This window comes from Heteronotia binoei, chromosome 2 (assembly GCF_032191835.1).
Source record: "Heteronotia binoei isolate CCM8104 ecotype False Entrance Well chromosome 2, APGP_CSIRO_Hbin_v1, whole genome shotgun sequence".
In the NCBI taxonomy this organism is placed as follows: domain Eukaryota; kingdom Metazoa; phylum Chordata; class Lepidosauria; order Squamata; family Gekkonidae; genus Heteronotia; species Heteronotia binoei.
The window spans coordinates 47,941,696-47,965,400 of NC_083224.1; the positions used below are offsets into that span (position 1 = coordinate 47,941,696).

General features: G+C 42.4%; 1 protein-coding gene across 1 annotated transcript in view; it reads left to right on the forward strand.

Annotated features, from left to right (window-relative positions):
* Positions 1–23,705, forward strand: part of ARHGAP40 (Rho GTPase activating protein 40) — a 53,302-nt gene that overhangs the window by 27,174 nt on the left and 2,423 nt on the right. Inside the window, 14 exon segments of the mRNA XM_060230932.1 lie at positions 4,099–4,301; positions 8,035–8,192; positions 8,195–8,257; positions 9,202–9,277; positions 9,660–9,820; positions 9,959–10,124; positions 11,359–11,450; positions 11,570–11,647; positions 11,911–12,070; positions 13,601–13,683; positions 15,236–15,442; positions 16,217–16,357; positions 18,509–18,669; positions 23,457–23,512. Of these exon segments, the coding sequence (XP_060086915.1) occupies positions 4,099–4,301; positions 8,035–8,192; positions 8,195–8,257; positions 9,202–9,277; positions 9,660–9,820; positions 9,959–10,124; positions 11,359–11,450; positions 11,570–11,647; positions 11,911–12,070; positions 13,601–13,683; positions 15,236–15,442; positions 16,217–16,357; positions 18,509–18,669; positions 23,457–23,512 (1,805 nt within the window).

The following is a 23,705-nucleotide window of genomic DNA, read 5'->3' on the forward strand; positions in this document are numbered from 1 at the left end:
GGGAGGCCCAGAAGTTGTAGGCATGAATGGAGTGAGCTCTCTGGAATGCACCCCCTGTGTTTTCTGCAGTACACTGGGGTGCCATTGCAGGCGAGCAGTGGTTTATTGACAGATGAATCTCTGTAAAAAGGAATTCCCTGAAGCCATACTATATGGCATTTGAGATCCTGTGAAGCGTTTCCCTATCAGTGTCCAGCTTTCTTTTCAGTGGCTGGTGCTGGCAGAGAAATGCACCATGAGATAATGTTCTGTACCTTGGGAAAAGACTGCATGGAGGCTGTTCTGAGCAGTTTTTGCATGATTCAAGTAAATCACAAACCAGCCTTGGTTCCAAGATTACCTTGACAGCAGAGAAGGGGCCTCATTGTTACAGTTTCCAAGTTCTGTAGTTTCCTTTTTTTGCAGATAACTATCCAAGTTTAGTCTGTGTTCCTGTACTTATTGGTGTTAATATTTAAACAATTGTACAAATATTTCCATCCATCTGTGCCCGCACGAACATGAGGCCTTTTTGCTCTTGCTTCACCTTAATTTGCCTTTGTAAAAAAAAAAATTGTGGTTTTTAAATTGGTTTCCTCCCCAGTGCTAAAACCATTGATCCTTGCAGAAGTATCAACAGATAATATCGAGAGAGGATGTACATGTGACCTAAGGGGAATGCCAAAGGAAAGTGAGCTGAGTAGCTGAAACTATAACTTCACCTTCACATAGTCTTCCTGTTGATAATCCCCCACCACATCATTCTTAATTCCTCATTTTGTAAACTAATTTCTAAGAAGACATTCATTCCCTTTTGGTCAGAACTTCCTAAATATGCAACTCTTCCCCCCCCCCCCCCCCGAGATTATGTAGAATCTTCAATCAGTGAAGCATGTATGGCATCAGACAGTGAATTTTAACTATCAGTGATTGAGAATAACTTGAAAATAAAGGCACGTAAATTGGTTGGAGATTAGGCCAACCAGCTGACACTTTAAGCAGAAGCCAAATTTGTTCCAGCACGAGCTTTTGTGAGTCAGAGCTTGCGTAACTGTGTGCACAATATAGCTGGCAAGGTAAGCTCTGACTCAGGAAAGCTTATGCTAGAAAAAAATGTCTTTAAGATGCCACTGGCCTCCTGTTTCACTTTGCTGCTTCAAAGGAATATGGCTGTCCCTCTGGAATCATTATCTGTAGAATCCCAGCTTCAAAATATTCTGCCACCTTTAGCCTTGAACCCCAGACTGTCTGTTGAAAACCTGTTCAATCATCTTTATGAGGAATTAAGTGCTAGTCCCATCTATGGAAAGGATTGTGACCCCCAGGTGGGGCCTGAGAAGAACTCAGTGCACTTCACTGTGGCTCTTTAAAATTGGTATGCACTGTGTCCTCCCTTGCCTTGAATCCAGCTGGCTTTGTCCATTCCCGAGCCCAATTCAAGGTGTTATTTTGTCCTTTTTTATATGCCATCTAGTTATTGTATTGATCTGTTGTTAGGGATGTCAGCCTCCAGGTGGGGCCTGGAGGTCTCCCACTTTTGCAACTGATCTCCAGCTGACAGAGATCAGCTCCCCTGGAGAAAATGGCTGCTTTGAAGGGTGGACTCTGTGGTATTGTACCATGCTGAGGCCCCTCCCCTCGCCTTGTCCTCTCCCAAATCCACCCCCAAAGTCTCCAGGTATTTTCCAACGCAAACCTGGCAACTCTGTTGTTTAACTATTTTAATTGTTTTAATTTTATTATTTATTGTCTATACACACAAACACATATATTACACATGCGCGCACACACGGTGTAAGCTGCCATGAGCTCTTTTTTTTTTTCCAGAAAGGTGGCCAATAAATTAAATATACGAAATAAATAAATAAATTCTATTGCGTTAGACACCTGTGTTTCCCGTTTGGTTGGTTTTGTCTCTCCCCCCCCCCCCCCCCCCCCGTTTTTCATAAGGAAAGTTAAAATCCCAGTTGTGGAAATCTGAATCAAATTGTACCACAGGTCATGGCCCTCAGGACTTCCCTTTCCCTATTTTATAACCTTGAACCTGGGTTTACATATTAAGATGAATCTTGAAGGCTGCTTACTGTGGGTGTGGCACCTCAGATTGGATGTGTATAGAGATGTAAAATTTCCCAAAATTTTGAAGCTGTGGGAAATTTTGAAGCCAAATTTCTAACGTCTTCCATTCTTGGGCAAGGTGCTGAAGCAAGTTGGTCACTTCTCAGGTCCAGAGGTTCTTGAAGGACGCTGATTTTTCTGAACCCATTTCAGATTGGCTTCAGGCAAGAATTTGGAACAGAGACTGCTTGAATTGCCTCAGCTGATGACCTCTATCAAGAACTAGACAGGGGGAATGTGACCCTGCTAGTTATGCTGGATCTTTTGATACTATCAACCATAATAGCCTTCTGAGCTGCCTCTCAGCACTGGGACTAAGGGTGGTTTGAGTCCTGTCTGGTGGGTTGGTCTCAGAAGATAATGGTGGGGAATTCCTGCTCTGCACCATGGCTGTTGACTTCTAGGGTGCCATAGGGCTGTATTTTTATCCCCATGCAATTTAATATCTATGTGAAGCCACTGGGAGAGGTTGTCAGGAGGTGTGGGCTGCGATGTCATCAATATGCAGGTGATAGCCTATTATACTTTTCTTTTCAGACTAATTCTGAGGATGCTGTTGATGTTCTGGACTGGTGTTGGAGTCAGTAATGGGCTATATGAGGGTGAACAAGCTAAAACTTGGTTATCTGGGTTAGCAGAAAGGCAGATGAGGGGCTCTTGATCTCCCCATCTTGGATGGGTTATACACCCCCTTAAAAGCCAGACTGGCAGCTTGAAAGTGCATAGCAGCCACCTCCGAAAACTGGATGGCTGCTGTGGCTCAGAGTGCATTTTGCCCAGCTCTGTCTGGTGCATCAGCTGTGTCTGTTGCTGGGTCAGTCTGATCTAGCCACTGTGCCTTAGTAACATCTAGCTTGGGTTATTACAGTGTACTCAGGACTAGCCTTGCAGAGTGTTCAGAAGCTGCAGCTAGACTGCTGGTCAAGGCCATCTACTGGCAGTGTATGTCCCTAATACTACAGTACTTACATTGGCTATAGATCTGCGCCTGAGCCCAATTCAAGGTATTTCATTTTGTCCTTTGTATCCCTAAATGCTTTGAGACCAGGGTATCTGAAGGACTCCAAATTGCCCAGTTTATTATATTGGAAAAATGTCCTCAGACTGTACATTTTGAATGAAAAACTTTACCTTAAAAAGCATTTTATTTGTTCTAAAAGAGAAAATATTTTATAGCAGTTCCCCCATTTCCTCCTGGAAAAATGGGGGGGGGGGCTTTAAGTAGCCACTTCCGCATTTCTGTTATCATTTTTTCCTGGGCCCTTAGATCTCTAGATGTGTAGAATTATTAGATTTCATCAGAGGTGAGATCTTGAATGTTCAAGTATCATATGAAGTGAGCTTTCATCTATAAAATCTTCTCTTTTTGGTGTGACTTATGTGACTCAGGTCACTTATGGCAACCTGTAGGGTTTTCAGAGCAAGAGATGTTCAGTGGTGTTTTAACATTTCCTGCCTCCATGTCACAACCCTGGTATTCCTTGGTGGTCTTCCATCCAAACCTTACACTACAGTAAGCCTAGTCTTTAAGATGCCTCCAGACTTTTTTTGTGCAGATGTGTGTCAATAACATTTTGTGCAGTTTTATTGGAAGCAAAAAAAACAGGGTGAAGGATCAAACCAAGCCTGATTGCTTTAACAATTTTAGGATTTCTGAGGTTGCCCTCCAGGTGTTTGGGAAGCTCTTACTGTGTCAGAGTTGATTTACCTCTGATTCTGTGATGCTTCCCTGCACACTCCGAGGGTGTTCCCTTTTAGGTCATAGAAAGGACAGTACGAGGAAATTTGCATTGTTGCTGGCTCTGTTCATGTCATGCATTGGGCTTCTTTTCAGACTGCAGCCTGCGTTATCACTAAAAAGAAATAGAAAATAGGACATTTATCTCTCTTTCTCTTCTGATAGTTGCCCTCATTAATTGAGTTGGAGACTGTTGACGTACTAGCTGATTGTCAAGCCAGATACTGAAGCGTGTAACGTTTTGTCTTGTTTTGTTCTCTCAGCATCAGAAATTGCCCTTGCAAAAAGAATCGTTTTGTTTGGAATTGTTCCTTGGAGCCGCTGCAATCTGAGCATCGGCATTCCAGGTCAGACTCAGCAGGCAATTTATCAATGGATACTTTTTGGCTAGAGGTGGAAAGCATCAAAGAGGGCACCGAATCTGAGTCTGAAGAGTGCAATCTTGTGGAAGTCAAATCTCAAGAAGGTAAGAAGTTTCTGTAGTTCTGGAGGCTGTGGAATAATTGTTTTTAAAAAGTTTATTGGACTCATCAGTTGAAAGAGGGCTGGATACAAACTAGACAAGACCCAAGAAATCGGTGAGTATAGGTGGGGGGGTTGGAACTGGGTTTATTCCCCCCCCCCAAGCTGTTTTATCTGTGCAAATTGCTGAACTGTATTTTTCTATGACAGGAACCCATTGGTACTTATATGGTATATCTGGGGCTTTCTCTCATGGGACAGGTGGGGACTGTGGTAAGGAGAACAGGGGGGGGGGGAGTGTTGGATTCACCACCACCACTGTGGCTCAGCTCTTCTACACTGCCTTCCTACTTCATCTAGTGTGTGTGTGTTTTTAAGGGAAATTCTAAACACAGGTCTCCTGGACCATGTCCAATTGGGTGCTGAAATAACTTTTAGTAAGTGACATATTGTGTGGACAAAGCTGGGTTTTGAACATAAGGGATAGAAGTTGCAAGAGTGGACATGGATAGAGTGTTTTGTGAGGGGAGACCTTCTTTCAGTTTTTGACTCCTCCCAAGATTTTCTGACCCAAGGTCTGCAAGATTTGAATGTACACATGAACATAAGCGAAGGCAGTGGTCCTAGGGGCATGGAGTTCCACACACAAATCGGTGACCGGAAGGTATGCATTGCATCCACAGAGTTATAATTTCAGCCTCTTTTTTCTCCTGCAAAATGGAGGGCATAGTGGCTATAATGATAAAATAATAAAAGTGGGTTGCAATCAATGTTCCCTCTAAGCTGTGAAGTCCTGAGCAAAAATTCTACTTTGTGAGCTACTGGCATTAAAATTGTGAGCTACTGCATAAATCAGTATATTCAGGGGCCATCTTTTCTGAGCAGGCTGAGCTAAGACAAAAATGTGTGAGCCAGAGGTTAAAAAACTATGAGCTAGCTTACATGAACTCAGCTTAGAGGGGACACTGGTAGCAATCTTTTCTAAACAAGGTCTATAAATATGCCAATGTCCTGCCTCTGGTCAACTGCAAATACTAGCTGAAATCTAAAAGAGCCACATACACTTTTCTCTGTGGCTTTTCTTCTTGCAGGGGTAGCACTCTCGGCCTCCTGAAAAGCTGCCCCTGGAAGTTATGGAGGAGGGGGGTTATGTGTTCCAGAATAGCATTCTATTAGTAGCTAACAGCTGCCAGAAGGAATGTCTCCTCCCCCCCCCACTCCGCCTGAACTTATGAAAGCACTGTGTGCACATGCACAGGCTTCTCTTGATCCCTTCTGTTAAAGCTGATACATTTCATTAACTATCAGGGCAGGCTGCCAGCCTTGGGCTGGGAAATATCTGGGATAGAGCCTGAGAAGGGTGGGGGTCAGGGAGGGGATGGAGTTCAATGGGGCATAATGCCATAGAGTCCACCTTCCAAAGCAGCCATTTTCTCCACAGGAGCTGATTTCTAATGCCCTGGAAAGCAGTTGTAATCCCAGGAGATCTCCAGCTACCAACCTGGTGGTTGGCAACTGTATAGCCTCTGTTAACAAGCTGGGTTTGCAAAAGCTGTGTGAAACTCTGGCATACAATCCTGCCAGCACTAATGTTGTTTGTATATTGTAAAGAAAAACTGACCCCTATTTTGAAAACAGTTGCTAATTCACAGGCAGTGCCTGGTTTGCTTCCTCAGCAGGTTGTTTAGAGGTCATTTTCTGTGACTTTGTGCCTTAAGGTGTTCTGTGTGGCTGGTTGGGCAGAAGATGAGAAGAAATTAAAATTGGTTACAAGAGGGTGGCTGTCTTGTTTGTTATAAAAGGAAGTGAGAAACAACTGCTTGCTTGGAATTTCTTTGGTGACTTGCAGCTAGTGCCTGCTGGAGAGACACAGCAGAACAAGTTTGCCTAGTTCTTGTTTGCGACCACTAGGTGGCACTCCAGATAGCCCAGTATCTTTATTCCTGGTCACCATAAGAAATATTTTGCAGATCCACAAGTGCTCATGAGTGCGATTGAAGTGTTTATAGGAGTGATAGCTAATTTGTGGGGGAGGTGCAAAGTCATGTACTTGCAATCATCTGTTCAAAACTGAAATGGTCAGTAGAAAGCAGTTCAGAGGAATAAAGTTCCACACACCATTATCCTGTATTTTCTGTTGCCTGGGAAAAAATGGAGAGAACATTAAATCAATAAGCAAGACCTCAGACTTGCCAGGGATAGTTCAAAGGGGCTGAATATCAAAGATGGTTTGCATACCTTGGTCAGCAGATCCTATGAACTTCAAGCAGTTGCAGAGGAAGGTATTTCCTACTACTCCACCCCAACCCTGTGTGCTCCCTCCAGAATCAATGCTGGGGATCAAGGGGGTGTTGTAAATGAAATGCCATGTGGCACAGGAGCGAAGGGGGAAATAGTCCTCTTCCTCTTCTAGCAGAGGCAGTTCATCACAGCAAGCCTTCCAGTTCCACAATGGTGGGGGGAAACTATAGAGTACAGCACTGTAAAATCAGTTGGTTGAATTGTGCCCTTATTGCAGATGAGCAAATGAGGCTGAGATGGCACAGCTTGCACAAGGCCAGCAAAGTACCTCATGAAAGAGGTTCCAGGGTTCCAACAGGGGACTTGGTGATTTCTAATTCAGGCTCTCTTAGCTTATACAGCTCCATCTCCTTTTACACTCTTCCAGGGTAAAAGCTGTCAATTTGCCTTCCCTGAGATTGTGTTGATTACTTAATGATGGGATATTTTCTGCTCCTCTGACTAAAAATGCCCTGTAATTTTGAGAACACCTGTGCATAGCTGTACTTGGCAGGTACCAACTTCTCCACTGCTGTTTTACTACCTGAATGGGAGAAGATATGCTGTTTGCAATGCTGGCTTTCCTTGGAGAGTTTTAATTCCTGGAAAAGGCCACTTGCTTCCTATGTGAAGTTTCCCACTAGAAAAATGCAATTTGGTAGTCTATACAAATAAGACCTCTTTTGCTCTTGTTGTATCTAACTGTTCCTCATATGAATTGTCTGCAATGAATACTTTCTTAGTAGCCTTTGACATCTCTAAAAGAGGTGGCTCTGCATGTTGTCCCAAAACATCTTCTACTAGCTAGTTTGTGGGATATTAGAGCTGCCATCTCTTTCTTTCTTTCTTTCTTTCTTTCTTTCTTTTCTTTCTTTCTTTCTTTTCTTTCTTTCTTTTCTTTCTTTCTTTCTTTCTTTCTTTCTTTCTTTCTTTCTTTCTTTCTTTCTTTCTTTCTTTCTTTCTTTCTTTCTTTCTTTCTTTCTTTCTTTCCTTTTTGAATAGGGGAGTGGTGGCTGTTGAAGGGAGAAAGCACAAGTATTGCATCTCCAGTTGCAGAGGGATCTTGTGTGCCAAATCAAAGACTTTGCTGTCTCCTGGTCACCCTTGGTTTTTAGCAGCTGCATAATGGACAGAACTTCAGCATGCTTCCATTGCTGCATTTCTGTGCTTGGAAAATCTCCTGTGGAAACTGCCTGTCACATAGTTGTCAAACACACAGAAAATTTGCTGGCAAAAAAAAAAAAAAAGTGGCACCCTTCCCAAGATAAAGGGGAAAACCCTGCCTTAGGACCGGAAGGATGGCTCACTAGGCCCTTCCAAGTGTCCAGTCCTTAGAAATAAAACAAAGGTTCTGTGTATGTTTGGCTTGTTCAAGATCTCGGTTGTTCTTTGCCTCTGTGAACTACCCTGTGCACTGCAGCAGCTCTCATGGGGGGTTTCCTGACCTTGTCTTTCAGAGGGGGAAGCGGAAGCTGATTGGCTACAAGACGCTGGGCTGTCAGACCTGATTGGGGACCATGTCACAGAGAATGGCAATATTGTTCTGCTTTCTACTCTGACCAAGACCCAGGCTGCAGCTGTGCAGCGACGGCTGGATACTTACACGCGCTCTCGGGAGAAAGAAGAACAAGCAGCCCGTCCCGTGATGTCAGAGACATCTTTGGAGTGGTTGGTTCTGGGGTACGTTCCTTTGTGCATCTCCATTCATATTACCGTAACTCCTCCCTCCTCCCCACTGACTTCCTTGTTCTATGGTGATATTTGATCCTAAATTAATAAAATGAAGTAAAATAAATTCTCATAAAACATCTTATTAAATCCCGTTGTGTTGTCCAATATACACAATTAGAGTTAACTGTTATTATAGGCTGAGTGGCCGTGGGCCATCTTCTTGCTTGCTTTCTGCCCCCCCCCCCCCCCCCCCCGGGTCACTGTTGCAACAATTAATTGGAGCTTTGCAAGAATTCTTAAGATTGGGGGTATTTTTTTACATAAGAGGAAAACTGAAGCACAGATCAGGAAAAAAAAAAACAGTATACATTATCCAATATTCTAGTTGTTACAAGAGGAAATTTCATAATTTTCTGGTTAAATCTGCAAAATACTGGAAAAGCAGTAAGGTGTAACTTACTAGCTTCAGACTGCATGCTTGTATACACACATGCACTTTCTTCCTGTTTGTTGCATGCAAGTATGTATATATAAATGTGAATCCCAGAAGATGAAAATGCCAGGGACGGGTTGTAGCTCAGCAGTAGCTCAATCCCTTTCGCCAGGGTGGTAGAGGTAGAAGAGTCTTCTGTTTGATGCCTTGAAGTAGCTCAAGACCAACTTCTGTTTTGGATATCTGTGATACCCAAGGCTGGGAAAGCAGCTTCATTTGTGTTCAAACAAAACTTTTATATTATCCAATGTAACATTAAAAGGTAGTGTGTTTGACCAGAGTGATTTAATCATAATAAATACCTCTGTATCCTCAGGGCTTTTTCTCTCTTCTCAGATGATGGGCCACTTGACAAATTATGTTTTCATTGTTGTAGTTTCTACATCTAGTTGGGCTGTCCTACCATACAGGTTCTTCAGCATATGGTTTCACCTGTGTTCTCTCTCTGTCCCCTGTCTAGGAGACTGCACCAGAGCTGGGCTCAGAAATTGATCGATTGCAACACAGATCTACATCATCCAACAACAATCAGAAATGTAAGGAGGAAGCTTTCCTGTGGGTTAAATAGAATAAATATATTCTTTAGAAATCAGCTTGGGATTCCATGCAAAGTAGTTCTTCCTTCTGAAATACTTGGCAGCCGTGTGAAAGAAAATGCAACAATAGTGTTTTGTATGAACATGACAGATAGTCTCTCTGTGTGTAAATAAAACATGTTAGCTGCTTGCAGTGGCACAGGCTCTCAAAATGGACTGATCTGGGCTGTGATCCCTTGGATGAGAGATGTAAACTGAGAATGAGGGTGGTGGTGTGTTTCAGCTCTTGCTAATCTATTCAGATTGAGTTTTGTTGTTGTGTATACAAATTTATCTCATGTGATCTGTGTTTTTCTTCCTTCTCTAAACCACTGTGTTTTAGCAGACACAACTGGAGTCCCAGGTTTCCCATCTCCATTGAGGGGCTCTGGAAAAGAGGAGATATTCAGCACTGAAATTGCTTATTCAGAGCAAGCAGCTATCCTGCTCAAAGGCTCATTCCCAAGGGAATCCAGATGGATCAAGGATGAAAGTTCTCTACCTGTAAGACCTTTTCTCATGCCTTTTGAATATCTTCTTACACTTTTTAAATATCTGCCTGACAGCTTCAGAAATGAAAATGTTATCAGTGCTAACCTTAAAAGTGTCATGCTGAGTTCTTCTTTCCTTCTTTTGGGTTAGAAGTTTAAGATCCCTAAGGGAAGACTGGGAGTGACCAGGATAGGAGATTTATCACCGCAGGACATGAAGAAGATCCCCACGTTAGCGCTCATCGAGCTAACTGCACTTTGTGATGTCCTAGGCTTGGAGCTGAAGAGAAACAAAGCCGTAAAACGGAAAGCAATAGGTACCTGCACTTTCCTTACTCTTTTTAGTTGGATTATTGGCATCAGGTGATTCCTGTCATTGATCAAAAATTGGTGAGCTGTCAGATTTGAAAGTCTTCTTTAAAGTGCAGATGTGCCCATCCCAGCATATCTAATAGTTTAGGGACTGTCTACAGGACCTGCAAGACAGAGCTGTTCCACCAGGCCTTTGGTTGAGGCAGTGGACACTTCACCAACATGTGGCCTCCTTGCAGAAACAACCAGCTTCCCAAAAAGTTGTGTCATCTTTTTTTTTTTGCTAGCTTGGGGGGGGGGATATTCAGGAGGATACTTAGGAGATACTGAAACTGGATACTGCCATCTGTAGCATTTAAAATTTTTCATGTGGAGTACAGTATTTAAAATTTCTAATGTGTAGTGTGGTTTTAATTTCATGAACTGGTTTTAGCAATGCATTATATCTACTGATTGTTGTTATCTGCCCTGAGCCCATCTATGGGGAATAAGCCACACATGTACCATTAAATGAATATCTGGTGGTTTTCCTGCTTGTAACTCTTTATTCCTTTAAGAGGCTTTATAGGCTGCCCCTCTGGAGCCCTGCTGATGGTGGCTAGACTGAACAAAGCAGGACTTAGAGGCCAATGTGGCCTTGCATTCATTGCCAGCACACAAATACATGCAGCTGCCTTCCATTGAGTCAGACTGTGTATCTAGCAAGGGCAGTTCGGACTAATCTGACTGTCAGTGGATCCCCAGGGTCTTTGGGTTTTTCACATCAGGAGTTTTTGAGGAAACCACTTTTTGGGAACCATGATCAGGGTAGCCCAGGCTAGTCCAATCTTGTCAAATCTCAGATGCTAAGCAGGGTCAGACCTTGTTACTATTTGGATGGGAGACCATCAAGGAAGTCCAGAGTTATGATACAGAGACAGACAATGACAAACCACCTCTGAATGTCTCTTGTCTTGAAAACCCTATGGGGACATGATAAGTTGGCTGTGACTTGACAGCACTTTCTCCCTACTGTTTGGAAGCACTGATAGACTGGTACACTGTAAAAGGTGTGTGGTCAAGAATACCACATGAGCACTATTTGGGAACCACCATCCAGAGATTTTTTAAAACTTTTGTTGCAATATAATGCCAGTTCACCTTAATGATTTTGATGCTGCACTGTTTTTGTCATACTGCAGATCATTTATTTGAGTTTAATTTTGGTTGACTGACATACCATCTTATGCTCCATTGCAGAGAACAAGCTCTTTGGGGTACCACTTGGCACTCTGCTAGAAAATGATCAAAAACTCCTCCCAAATACCAAAGTTCCATTGATTCTGCAAGCAGTAAGTTAATTTCCAAACTTCCTATTGTTGCTGTCAGAATGCTTCTTTTCTTCAGATTTTGTTACAGAGGCTTTCTTTTGAGACCAGATGCAATGACTTTCTTGTATTTTGCTTCCTAGTTGCTGTCATGTTTGGAAAAGAGGGGGCTGGACACGGAAGGAATCCTGAGAGTCTCAGGATCACAGACCCGCATTAAGGTACAGTTTATCTTTCTAAAAATTAAAAGTGGAAGGTTCAGTGTAGCTTCCAGGACAAGAGGAGTTGTTTAAAAAGCATATCAGCTCTAGCTAAACTGTAAGGGGGTGGCTGCAAATAGAGAGGACTTGAAGGACAGAAGTTACCTTTTTTGTTTTGTTTTTAGCCTGTGCTTTATTTTTTAAAAATCCTTATACCAACTCTGCCATCTTCTCACTACTAGGAGGTCTCTTCTCTTTCTCCCCTTCCCCCTTTTTCCCTTTAGAGTCTGGAACAAAAGTTAGAAAGCAGCTTTTATTCTGGTTTCTTCCACTGGGATGAAGTCCATCAGAATGACGTGTCGGGCTTGCTGAAGAGGTTCATCCGGGAACTCCCAACTCCCCTGCTGACAGCAGAATACTTGCCTGCCTTTGCAGCAGTGCAAAGTGAGCTTTTGGCCATAGAGGCTGCCCTCTGTTATCTTGACCACTTTGATTACCTTTATGGCTCATTTGAGGGTCATTGTGATGTGTGGAAAGGGGAGACCCAAGTCTAAGTCTTTGCCTGACTGTGAAGGTGGTGTTGCGTAAATTATTTCTAATACAAGTATTCTACCAGCAGCTCTATTGGGGGGGAGGGAATGCAAGAGAGACGTAGTTGATGCTCCCTTTACAGTAGACATTTGTGCATGCTGCTGTCCATGCACATTTCACTGCTCAAATAATCACAAATGTTTGTACAATGGCAGCAACTTCATTTGAAAGGACCAGATTGTAGATGATGTGAAAGGCTTCTATCCAAGGCCCTGTAGAGTTGCTGATAATCTGAGTATTGGCCTTGATGGACCAATGGTCTGATTCAGTATGTTTATTTGATTTATATCCCACCCTCCCCACCAAAGCAGGTTCAGGCTGGCTCACAGTTCACAATAAAACATTGAGTTAAGCATTGTTAAAAACTATTAAGTTAAAAATATAGCATTTTAAAAACAAACTCAAATTCTGCAGATGGTGATGTCAAATTACATCAACTCCTCCCATGTATCCCCCAGATGGTATAAGACAGATGACATCACCCCAAGGTAGCGGGTCAACTCATGTCAAATGCATTTTGAATGGACCAGTGGAAAGTTGGTTGCGGCATCTCACATTCACTTCCTATAATTGTAATCTTATGGAAAGTGAATGTGAGATACATCAACCTTCTTGCTTGCATAGTGCTGGCTTTGGTTGTTGTGGTGTAGGAAAGCTTCCATAGTGACCTAGACTAGTAAAGACCTCACTTTACCTGGACTGCCATTCTCACTTTGTGTAGTTCACTCCAAGAAGACCATGTGAGAATTCTCAGTTAGCATATTCTGCCTCATCCAGGCTAAGGGTGCCAGAATTTGGGGTACTGTAACCCCCAAATCCTGGAACTGACATTGTTACTGGGATACTGCCTTACTAGCAGATCTTTATATTCATGGAGATGGATTTGGACAAGCAAAGTCCCATCAGAAATAGCTTGACTGACATAACATCATCGAGAGCCAGTTTGGTGCAGTGGTTAAGTGTACGGACTCTTATCTGGGAGAACTGGGTTTGATTCCGCACTCCTTCGCATACACCTGCTGATGTGACCTTGGGTCAGCCACAAGTTCTCAGACAGCTGTTCTGCTCAAGAGCAGTTCTGGGAGAGCTCTCTCAGCCCCACCTACCTCACAGGGTGTCTGTTGTGGGGAGGGGAGGGGAAGGGAAGGGAAGGGAAGGGAAAAGAGATTGTAAGCTGCTCTGAGACTCTTTTGGCTAGTGAAGGGTGGGGGTATAAATCCAATCTCTTCTTCTTCCTTTGTGTTGCCCGTATAATTTAATAATCTAAAATTAAATCTTCCTGCATTTTTCTTGGAGTTCCCTACTGTGACTGCTGAATGTTTAGCTGTCTGAAGGAGCAAAAATCATGTTGATGTATAGTTTGGGTTCTTCTCTTCACTACAGATATCCCAGACTTGAAACAGAGGTTGCAAGCTCTAAATCTGCTTATTCTGATTTTGCCAGAACCCAACCGAAACACCCTGAAGGTAATAAGCTGTCACCTCCTACTGAATCCATGATCTTAGAAACATTATCATGTAACTATTTGGGTAGCCGTGACTCAAGCCATTTCTTTGTCTCTAAATTGGGAAGGTGGCCAAAACTCATTGGTAGAGTATATGCATGCACACATGCAGAGATGTCTTCAGCCTTTCCAGATCTGGGAACCACCCTTAATCCCCTGGTGATACAGAAACATTTATGAGCAAAAGTATGAGCATGGATAAAGATATAGACCATCATTCATTATTAACTATCTTTTCAGCCAAGCTATTATGTGGTACAGCACCACATAATGGTTTTTAAATTGTAACTGTATTTTACTGGTTTTCAAATTGTAAATATTAATGTTGTTAGCTGCCCTGAGACCACTTGCAGAGAGGGCAGGATAGAAATTTAAGGTAAATAAATAAATAAATAATAAATCTTCTAATGGCAGCAAGTAGATATCTGTGATCCACTTGAGGATCATAGCCCATGACTTGAAGGCTATTCAGCTGGGGTCTACAAGCCCAGTGGGAGATGCCAGACCTGCACACAGGTGGGGAATAAATGCTTGGTCTTGGATGTCAGTTTTGAGCAGATGTAGCCAAGGGAAAGAATATAGGTGGGATACAAGAGGCGAGCTGTTAAACAAACTAGGTTAGTGATCCATAGTTCATGCAGGCAAGGAAATAGGCTTGGAGTAAGCATGCTACATAAAAACGCTGCCTAGCAGGTATGTTTATAATTCAGTAGGGCAGGTGGATGTTGGCTGTTTGCAGCACTATAATCATAGCAAGTTTAAGAGACCTTCAATTAGGCTCATCAGTCGCCCATTATAAGCAGGCCCAGCTTTGAGCTCATTATTGAAACTGTTTAGTTAGGTTGGTCATTGCACCACTGTCATAGCAGTTGAATAAAGGGCTGCCTATGCAAATAGGGGTGGTCAGCTTTACAAATTCTCCATAGAGGTATGTTTTAAGGAGTGTTCTAGTGCCCTGACACTAGAACACTCTTAATGTCCCATGTGTTCTGCAGTCTTTCAAGAGCTGGTAATACCGCAAGAGCACATGAATCTCATGCTGATGCAAATATTCATGGGGGACTGGGGGAAGATCTTGTCATACTTTTTTAAAGCTGAGGTTAACTAGTTGTTGCTTGCTAATAATTTGAGTTTTTTAAAAAAAAGTTCAAGGCAAACGGTGCAAAATAAAGTAAAATACATATCTTACTACTCAGTTAAAATGCCCCAAATTCCATATGCATTTCGCCAGCTTGCTGCTTCATGGGAATCTGTAATGTATAATATGCAGTTAAGTTACTGAGTTTGCATAAATAATGTCTATATAGTTAAAATTTTATAAATAAAACATTGTTTTAGATGTCAACTACGGATTGTACAATAGAATATCCATTGTGTACAAACTACTAGAACTTATTCTGTCCTTGAGATGGCATGATGGTGGAGAACAGAGGGAAGGGGGGGATTCCTTTGTAAGTAAGAGATAAAACTTGCTATTAAATTTGACCATGAATGTCTTTTTTCCCTACTTTCAGGCTCTGTTGGAGTTCCTGAGGCTGGTGGTTTCGAGAGAGAAAAAGAACAAGATGTCTCTTTGGAATGTTTCCACAGTCATCGCTCCAAACCTCTTCATGCACAAGGGGCTGCCGAACAAGATCCCAGAGGGGAAGGAAAAACAGCTGGCAGAAGGGGCGGCAGATATTGTGCGGATGATGATCCATTATCAGGATTTGCTCTGGACTGTAAGTTAGGCCCAAAGGAGTCTGAAATTTAGAGTGTTTGAGTTTCTAGCATCTGTAAACAGAATATGATTTGTTCATCAAAAGGGAACTTTTGTTTTTAGAAAGCCAACCCTTCACTTTTAATGTCTCTATTAAGTGTCCGCAAAAAAGCAAAATGTGAAAATCTGTAAAGAGTACTGGTCGCAGGTGTGTTGCAGGTGACCAGTGGGTAACTTGGTGGCTGGCAGGAGTCTGGAAACAAAGGAACACAAAGCCTCTAAAGGAGTTTTGGTTCATGGTCCAAGCTTGGAGCCAGTGCACTCTAGTTCAGTGAAACCAAGGTTTGGACTCAAGGAACAAAGATTTTGATAAAATAGCTTAAAAGAGAAGAGGAAAAAGCAGGAGGCAAAAAAGAAGCCCAGTATTTGGAGGAGCATTTGAAGGGAGCATAGAGACAGTAGGGAGAGCCTTAAAATTAAAGATTGAGGAGGTGGTGCATAAAAAAGCATCAATCCCATGGGGATGTGTTGCTGTGGGTAAAGTTGTACTGAAACAGATCTAGGCTTAGCAGGAACAAAATCACTGGCCTGCCAGTAGTATTCTCCCTCTCTGTTCAGAATCAGGCTGTTTCTTTTATTCCTTGGTATAGATACCTTCTGTTTTCCTCCCTTTCTTTGTTGGATACTTTGAGAAGAGTTTCACAGCACAATTCTCTTTAAGGGTGGTGAGCGTGTTGCAACATAAGTTAAACTTGTACCCCATCTCACCTCTTTCAATTTGTCAATTTTTTTTTAGGTAGCGTCTTTCTTGGTTGCTCAAGTGCGAAAACTGAATGAGAGTAGCAGCAGAAAGTACCAGTTCTATGACAGGAGGATCAAAAACCTGTTAAGGAAGATCCACACAGACAAGGAGAAGGCAGAAAAGAACCATGCCGAAGTGAGTGAGCACCTGTGTCCCCCACTTTCTGTCACTACCATCGCTTCCCTACTTTATTAAAGGGTGGGACTGAGGTTGATGGTAGCCACATGCTAAACCTGCACATTTTCAAAGTTTCACATGTGAATGTTGGTGACTTAAAGCAAAACTACAAGTGATTGTTTTTTAAAAAAATTGCTGTGAGGCCCTCATCAGGATCAGGCATGTGGCGTTAGTAGCCCCTGGTGCTCTTGTTCCCCATGAAGAAGAGAAGAAGAAAAAGAGTTGGCTTTTATGCCCTGTTTTTTTCTACTCTAGGAAGTTTCAGAATGGATTACAGTTGCCTTCCTTCCTCTCCTCATGATAGTCACCTTATGAGGCACGTGAAGCTGAGAGAGTTCTGAGAGAACTGGGGCTGGCCCAAAGTCACCAAGCTGGCTTCATGTGGAGGAGTGGGGAAACAAACCTGCTTCTACAGTTTAGAGTCCTGGCACTCTTAACCTTTCTGCCATGTTGGCTCTTTGGCTGTTTCTACATTTTAAAAGGCATGGTGGGAGAAAGCTCCTGGGGCTGCCATGCTCCCAGTCCAAATTGGGGCCTTGCAGCAATTTTTAAATAACTAAACTTCTAAAATGCTTGTCATTTGGCCCTAACTGATCAATTGGACATGAACTGGAGGTTGAGGATTTCTCCTGAGTCCCAACATGTACCTACTGATGAATCCCATACTCTTGGGAAAACACTGTCATGATTTAGTGGGAGGAAATCTGTACGCCCTTACACACTTGAAATTCAGGAATGAGCTAACCTTATTGACTTAACTGACTTTAGCAAGCCACTGAGGCAAATTTCCTAACTGTTCTAGTGATGTGTGTCTAAGATGTGGCGAGTCTGAGGTGATCTCCAGGGACTCTAAGCTGGACAGGAGTGTCATAAGGAGTTCTGAGATAATGCGAAGCACCTTGAGCTCTTCGCACATATTTGCTGTCACAGATTTACATATTCTTTTTCAGAAGCAATCATGACATCGTTACAGCATTTATCTGGGCTTTATTGCTACTTTATGTTCTAGTAGAAATGCGTGTTGTGAGTTCTATTGTAATGAGAGCACTTTACTTTGATCTCCACCCTCTGACTTGGATCCCACTGAGCACTTCCACAGACAGAAGGATTTCTGTCAGCAGTTTTCACTCTCTCTCTCTCTCTCCCTCCCCCCCCTCCACTCTGGTGGATTCAACCCTCTATTTGGATTCATTACAGCACTGTCCTGTTAAATCTCAGAGCTCAAAAGCAAATACAAATATTTTATTTGATACATTTGTATACTGTCTTTCTGCCATTGCATTGCAATATGTATCATATATATATAAAAAAGAGGGACAGAAGAGAAAAGGAGATGTGAGCAAATCCAGGTACTTGATAGCCATCCGAGTGTTGGAATAGTGCAGTTGTAATAACATACAAGGGGGTCCAGCTATGAAGGAGGGCCTGTGTAACAAAAGCAAGTACAGCTGTTGGCTGTGTGAGTCAGATCCTTTTTAAAGTCTCATTTCCCCATATTTTCCAGAGTTGTGATTGGACCAAGCTTGGAATGGCCAGTCTGTTCCTTGTGCTTTCTTCTACTAGTGAAGTAGAAGGAACTGGAAACGTCCACACTTAAGTTGGTGTTGAGACAAAGGGCAGTGAGGCATTCTTCCCCATATTTTTGTTTTCATAAATTCAGTCCTTTCCTGAGTTTCTTTCACTGGGATGTTTTATGTTCTCAGGCCCTTGGTTCTTTGCACAGGGTGAGCTGGAGCAGCTAGCTATTGTCTGTTTTTCTGAATGAAGAGCATCTATATATTTCCCCCTTTAAAAGCAAGCAAGTTTTGCTTGCAACAAAGGAATTTTCTCATATGTAAACACCAGGGGGCGCTCCAGCTTATCTTTCTCTAACCTATTCAAAACACATGTCCATCTTTATGATGAGAGGAATCATTTGATGTTAATCATGACTTTACATCTATCATGTGGAATCTGAGGGAAGGTACATACACATTGCAGATACTCAGGGATGAGAATCTTTCAGCACGAGTGCCCGGGTTTTCCCATATGATATTATATCTGTGCATGCTCCTGACTTCCCTTACTGGTGTGTATTTTTTCCCTCATGCCACCTCCTTCATTTTTCAGCCATCCAAAACAGTGAAAGTCCAAGCTTCCCTGTTCCTGAAGGACTCTCTGGAGGTTCACTTAAACAATGGCACCAAAGCTGCTGATGTTCTGAGGCAGTTCCAGAAGCACCTCTGTCAGAATGGCTGGAATATTGTCAACGCGGTCAATCTCATCAAATGGTAAAAGTCACTAAGCTTTAAGCCAACATAGCTGGGCTTTATGTGCTGATTTCCTGCTGCTGCAGAGTGAAGAGAGCTGTGCTGATTGAAAACTAGCTAGTGTTGTGGGAGGTGGAATGAGGGGTTGCTTACAAAAGCATCCTCATCAAACATCAGTTCCCAGGATTGTACTATAGATTTGCCTTTTAGGGATCCTGAACAAAAGCACAATTTTGGATCACTTCTATGTCACCTTTCCATAAAATTATGCCTTTATCTGCTGTTTTGGAATACAGCATTTATGACCATTGTCAGTGGCAGCAAACAGAATGTCTGGCTGACAAATCTCTTTTCCAAAATAAAAAACTTTCCCCCCAGAGTTATTTAATTTTAACCTAATTCGGACTGAAGAGGTTCTTTATTGTTTTGTGTTAGAAACTTTTTTACAATAAGAATTGTTCAACAGTGGAATCAGCTACCGAGGCAGCGGCTGGACAAACTACTTGTTGAGGATGTGCTGATCCTGCATTGAGCAGGGGGGTTGGACTAGATGGCCCCTTCCAACTCCATGATTCTATGGTTTTCCTAATATCCAGTTGATACCTTCCCATCCTTAAAACCTATTTTTGTGAGTCCTATCCTCTGCTGCCAACAGGAACAGCTCCCTGCCCTCCTTTAAGTAACAGTTCTTCAAACTCTTAGAGTGCAATCATGTCTCCCTTCAACCTCCTCTTCTCCAGACTGAATATTCCCAAGTCCCTCAGCCTTTCCTCATAGGGTTTGGTCTCCAGGCCCCTGATCCATCCTCGTTGCTCTCCTCTGCATCCACTCCATTCTTTCCACATCCTTTTTGAAGTGAGGCCTCCAGAATTGTATACAATACTTCCGGTGGTCTGACCAATGCAGTGTACAGTGAGACTATGACATAGTGCAGTTTGGATGTCATGCCTCTGTTGATATACCCCAACATCGCATTAGTCTTTTTTGTCACTTCATTTGGGAGTTTACATAGGAAATTCCTATACCACATCTCAGACCCTTGTTCAAGGCAGGTAGAGGCGCAGACAGTGGGTTTGGGAAGAGGTTCTTAGCTATCAGGTTGGATAGCAATAAGCAGTATGTGTGGATGGAGGAGGATATAAGAATTTAAGCAGATGGGAACTGAATAATCTGAGTGGACTTGTGGCGCATTTCTTCCTGGTTAAGTAACATCCATGCAAATCCTTTTATTTGTATCAGACTAGTAAGGGGAGGGGGGTGTATTTCCTAACATGAAGCCTCTCCCGCTTGAGCTGCTATTTGCTGGGTTTTGGAAAGCAACCTGCATGTTCAACCCACTCTGACCTAGGTACCTCATGCTAGCCCCCTCTTATCAGGTGTGGAAGCTATGCATGGTCAGCCCTGGTTAATACCTGGATAGGAGACCACCAAGGAATATCAGGGTCACAGCACAGAAGTAGGCAATGGCAAAACCATCTTTGACTGTCTCTTTCCTTTTTTGATGGCAAAACCCTCAAAAGTTTAACTCAATAGGAAAAGAACACTTGGATTTGGGGAAAACTTTCAGGGAAAGAGTTAAAACTCTCTCCCAGCACTTCAGGCTCATTCTGAATAAGGGCCCTCTACACCTGCCATGTACCAAGAAAAATGATGCTGGATCTTCCATTGTCTCACCTAATTAAGTGCTTTTCCCTGTGTTTCAAGGACTGTGGAAGGAAGTTGGATTTAGAGATGCTTTTGACTGTTGTGGATCATTAAAAGCTATGGTTGGTTCTAAGAGAAATGGGTGTGCCACAAAATCTGATGGTTTTGATGCACAGCCTATACTCTGGACCGTTAGGACAGACTGTAACGAAGCAGAATGGTTTCCCCTTGGCAAATGTGGCAGACAAGGATGTATTTTATCTCCCTGTCTGTTCAACCTATACACAGAACACATCAGAAGGAAAACTAGAGTGGTTTAGATGAAGGTGGTGAGAAAATTGATGGAAGGAATGTTAACCATTTGAGAGACACAGATGACACCACATTACTAGCTGAAAATAATGAAGACTGATGCAGGTTAAAGCTTAAACTGCCAAAGCAGGATTATGGTGAACATCAAGACAAAAGTAATGACTACTGGAAAAAATCACAACTGTAATGTTGATAATGGAACTGAAGTTGTTCAAGATTTTCCATTCCTTGGCTCCAACATCAACCAAAAGGGAGACTGCAACAAAGAAATCAGAGGAAGATGGAGACTTGGAAGGACAGCCACAAAGGATCCAGAATGGGTTCTTAAGTGTAAGGAAGTGTCATTGGTGACCAAGATCAAGGTAATTCAAACCATAGTATTTTCCACTACTGTGTATAGGTGTGAAAGTTGGACAATGAAGAAAGCTGACAGGAAGAAAGTTGATTCATTTGGAATGTGGTGTTGGAGGAAAGTTTTACAGATACTGTGGAAGACAAACAAATAGGTTCCAGACAAACGCAAGTCTGAACTTTCCCTTGAAGCTAAGATGACTTAACTGAGGCTGCCATACTTTGGTTACCTTATGAGAAGACAAGAGTTATTGGGAAAGATGATAATGCTTGGACAAGTTAAAGGCAGCAGGAAAAGAGGAAGACCCAACATGAGATGGATGGACTCAACCAAGGAGGTCACAGTCTGCAAGTTCTGAACAAGAATATTAGATAGAATATTTTGGAGGTCATTAATTTATAGGGTCATCATAAGCCGGAAGCGATTTAATAGGCAGAACATGCATAGAGGTTGTGTCTGACATTCTTCGGGATTTTTTTTCTACTGTTGATACAACTCACTAGGTTTCGTGACATTTAAGGTTTTGCAGGACAGTTCTGAAAATGTTGGTTTGTCTTTTAATTTCTTGATCTGACTTGTGATAAAACCTACAATTTCCGCCTTCAAACTGAACACAAATGCTGATGTATTTGGTGACATGTCCAGGAATTTTTATCTGTAGAAACCAGAGGACTGTCCTGTTCTTGAGGGCAGAGTAAGGCTGGAATGAATCATTGGCACCACTGCCTTGGAATATTTTTCCTTTTAAACACTCAAAAGAGTGCAAAAATATTTACTAGATGAAGATCTGTGAATGAAAAGCCATCTTCTGATTTACAGGCTTCTCCCAAGTTATTGAACTTTACCATCACTGGATAGTTATAGTTTTATAATGATAAAGTAGCTTATTTTATATATTAAAATTTATTTATACCCTATTTTTCTTTCAAAGACAGCCAAACTCCATCACTGTGTTTCCTTGTTTGCCCAGTCTATCAACTGGTTGTCAGAGGTACACTGTGTTTGAACATGGAGCTTTCATTATGGCCTGTGACTGCTGAGAGACCCATCTTCCTGTGAATTTGTCTCATCCCCTTTTAACATTTTCATATTTTATCTTGCCTTTCCTCTGAGGCAATTTGGACAGCATGTGATTTCTCTCCTCCTCCATTTATCCTGACAACATCCCTGTGATGTAGTGTAGAACAAGAGAGAATAGTTGTAGTGAGATCTCTTGATGAGTTTCTTGGCTGGCTGGGAACTTGAACCTGGGTCTTCCAGGGCTTAGTCTGACACTTTAGCCATTATTCTGGATCTAAGTTTGTAGCCATTTCCACAAGAGTAATGAGTCTGCTGCTGCTTCAGCTAAGGCAGTTCAGCCAATGGGGTATTGCATGCCTGGGAGCTGGATGTAAGCAGCTCTGGGCTCTTGGGAGAAAGAGTAGTATGTAAGTGGAGTAAATAAAGAGTAACTATGCTGCATTCAAGCTTCATAGTTGTGACTGGGATACTGTCTGCTTCAGAAAGAGAGATTCTGTTTCTACAACCATTCGTTCACCTGTACACAAGGGGTGGTGGTTTCTTTCTTCAGTTAAATAAATATAAATCTGCTTAGCAGAAGGTTAAAAAGAAGAGACTATTGGGAATGTCGCAGCGGATTTGCAAGCATTAGTGCTAATACTCTATTAACAGCTCCCACCTCTACTTTAGGCCTGCAGTTTTCATTGGCACAGTTGAACATCACCTGAATTAGATTCTTGCTGAGTTGTGCTGCTGCTAGATATTGATTCTTCATTGTGCTTTTATTTTCCTCTTGACAAATTAGCCTTTTGCCAGAGCTTGTGGGAATGGTGGCTTATTTTACAGCAAATGACTGGACAATTTAGTAAATCCTGGGAACTGACTTTTTGTGAAAACGGGGGTGACTCTGAGCTACCTCCACAGGGGAAGGGGGGAGAAATAGGTACTCTTTACTTCAAGGCTCCTGCCTGAATTACAGACCCATTACCATGGTGTGGTCTATCTGCAGCATTTTAGAGGTGAGAGACATTGCTTTCATCACTTCCAGAGAGAATATGCTTGGGATGGGGTCAGGTGTGTATATGCATGTTACAGGCTAGTTCATGTCTTGGCATAATGATGCTTACATCTTGGAGGGGGAGAATTTGGGGGGGCGGGATTCCCTTCTAGAGAATTGAAAATTCTAGTAGAGAATTTTCAGCATCCTTGCCTAGCTAAAGTAAAATTCCTAGGACACTAGGTATGCCACAATTGTTAAACTAGTATACAACAAGCATATGTTTGTATAGCAGAGAGGACTGTAGGTCTAGCTGCTGTTCCTGTGCATGATGATTATACCAAAGCCTCCAGTCAGGATGCTCACCAGAACACCATTGGCATGTACCCTATTTACGAATGAGTCTCACTTGACAGACCAGCCCATCTGTAAATTCAGATTAATATCTGTAACACTGGAGTATCTTGGCCATGGTATTGATTATAACTGTGTTCTTTTTTGCAGCAATGGGTCACTGGAGTCCATGAACTTGCTCCTGTATGAAGTTGGTGGCAATATAAGTATGTGATTTCAGATGCTGGCATTTTAATAGGGCAGCATTATTCTAGCGGGTTAACAGAACAGTTGGATGGTTAAAGGCGAGAGTTGCTTCTGTTGGAATGTACCTGATGAGTACCAGGGAATGACCTTGGATTTGGGACCATGAAGATTGCTGTGGGCATAGAGGGCCTTCCACCTGCTATGACTTCCCTC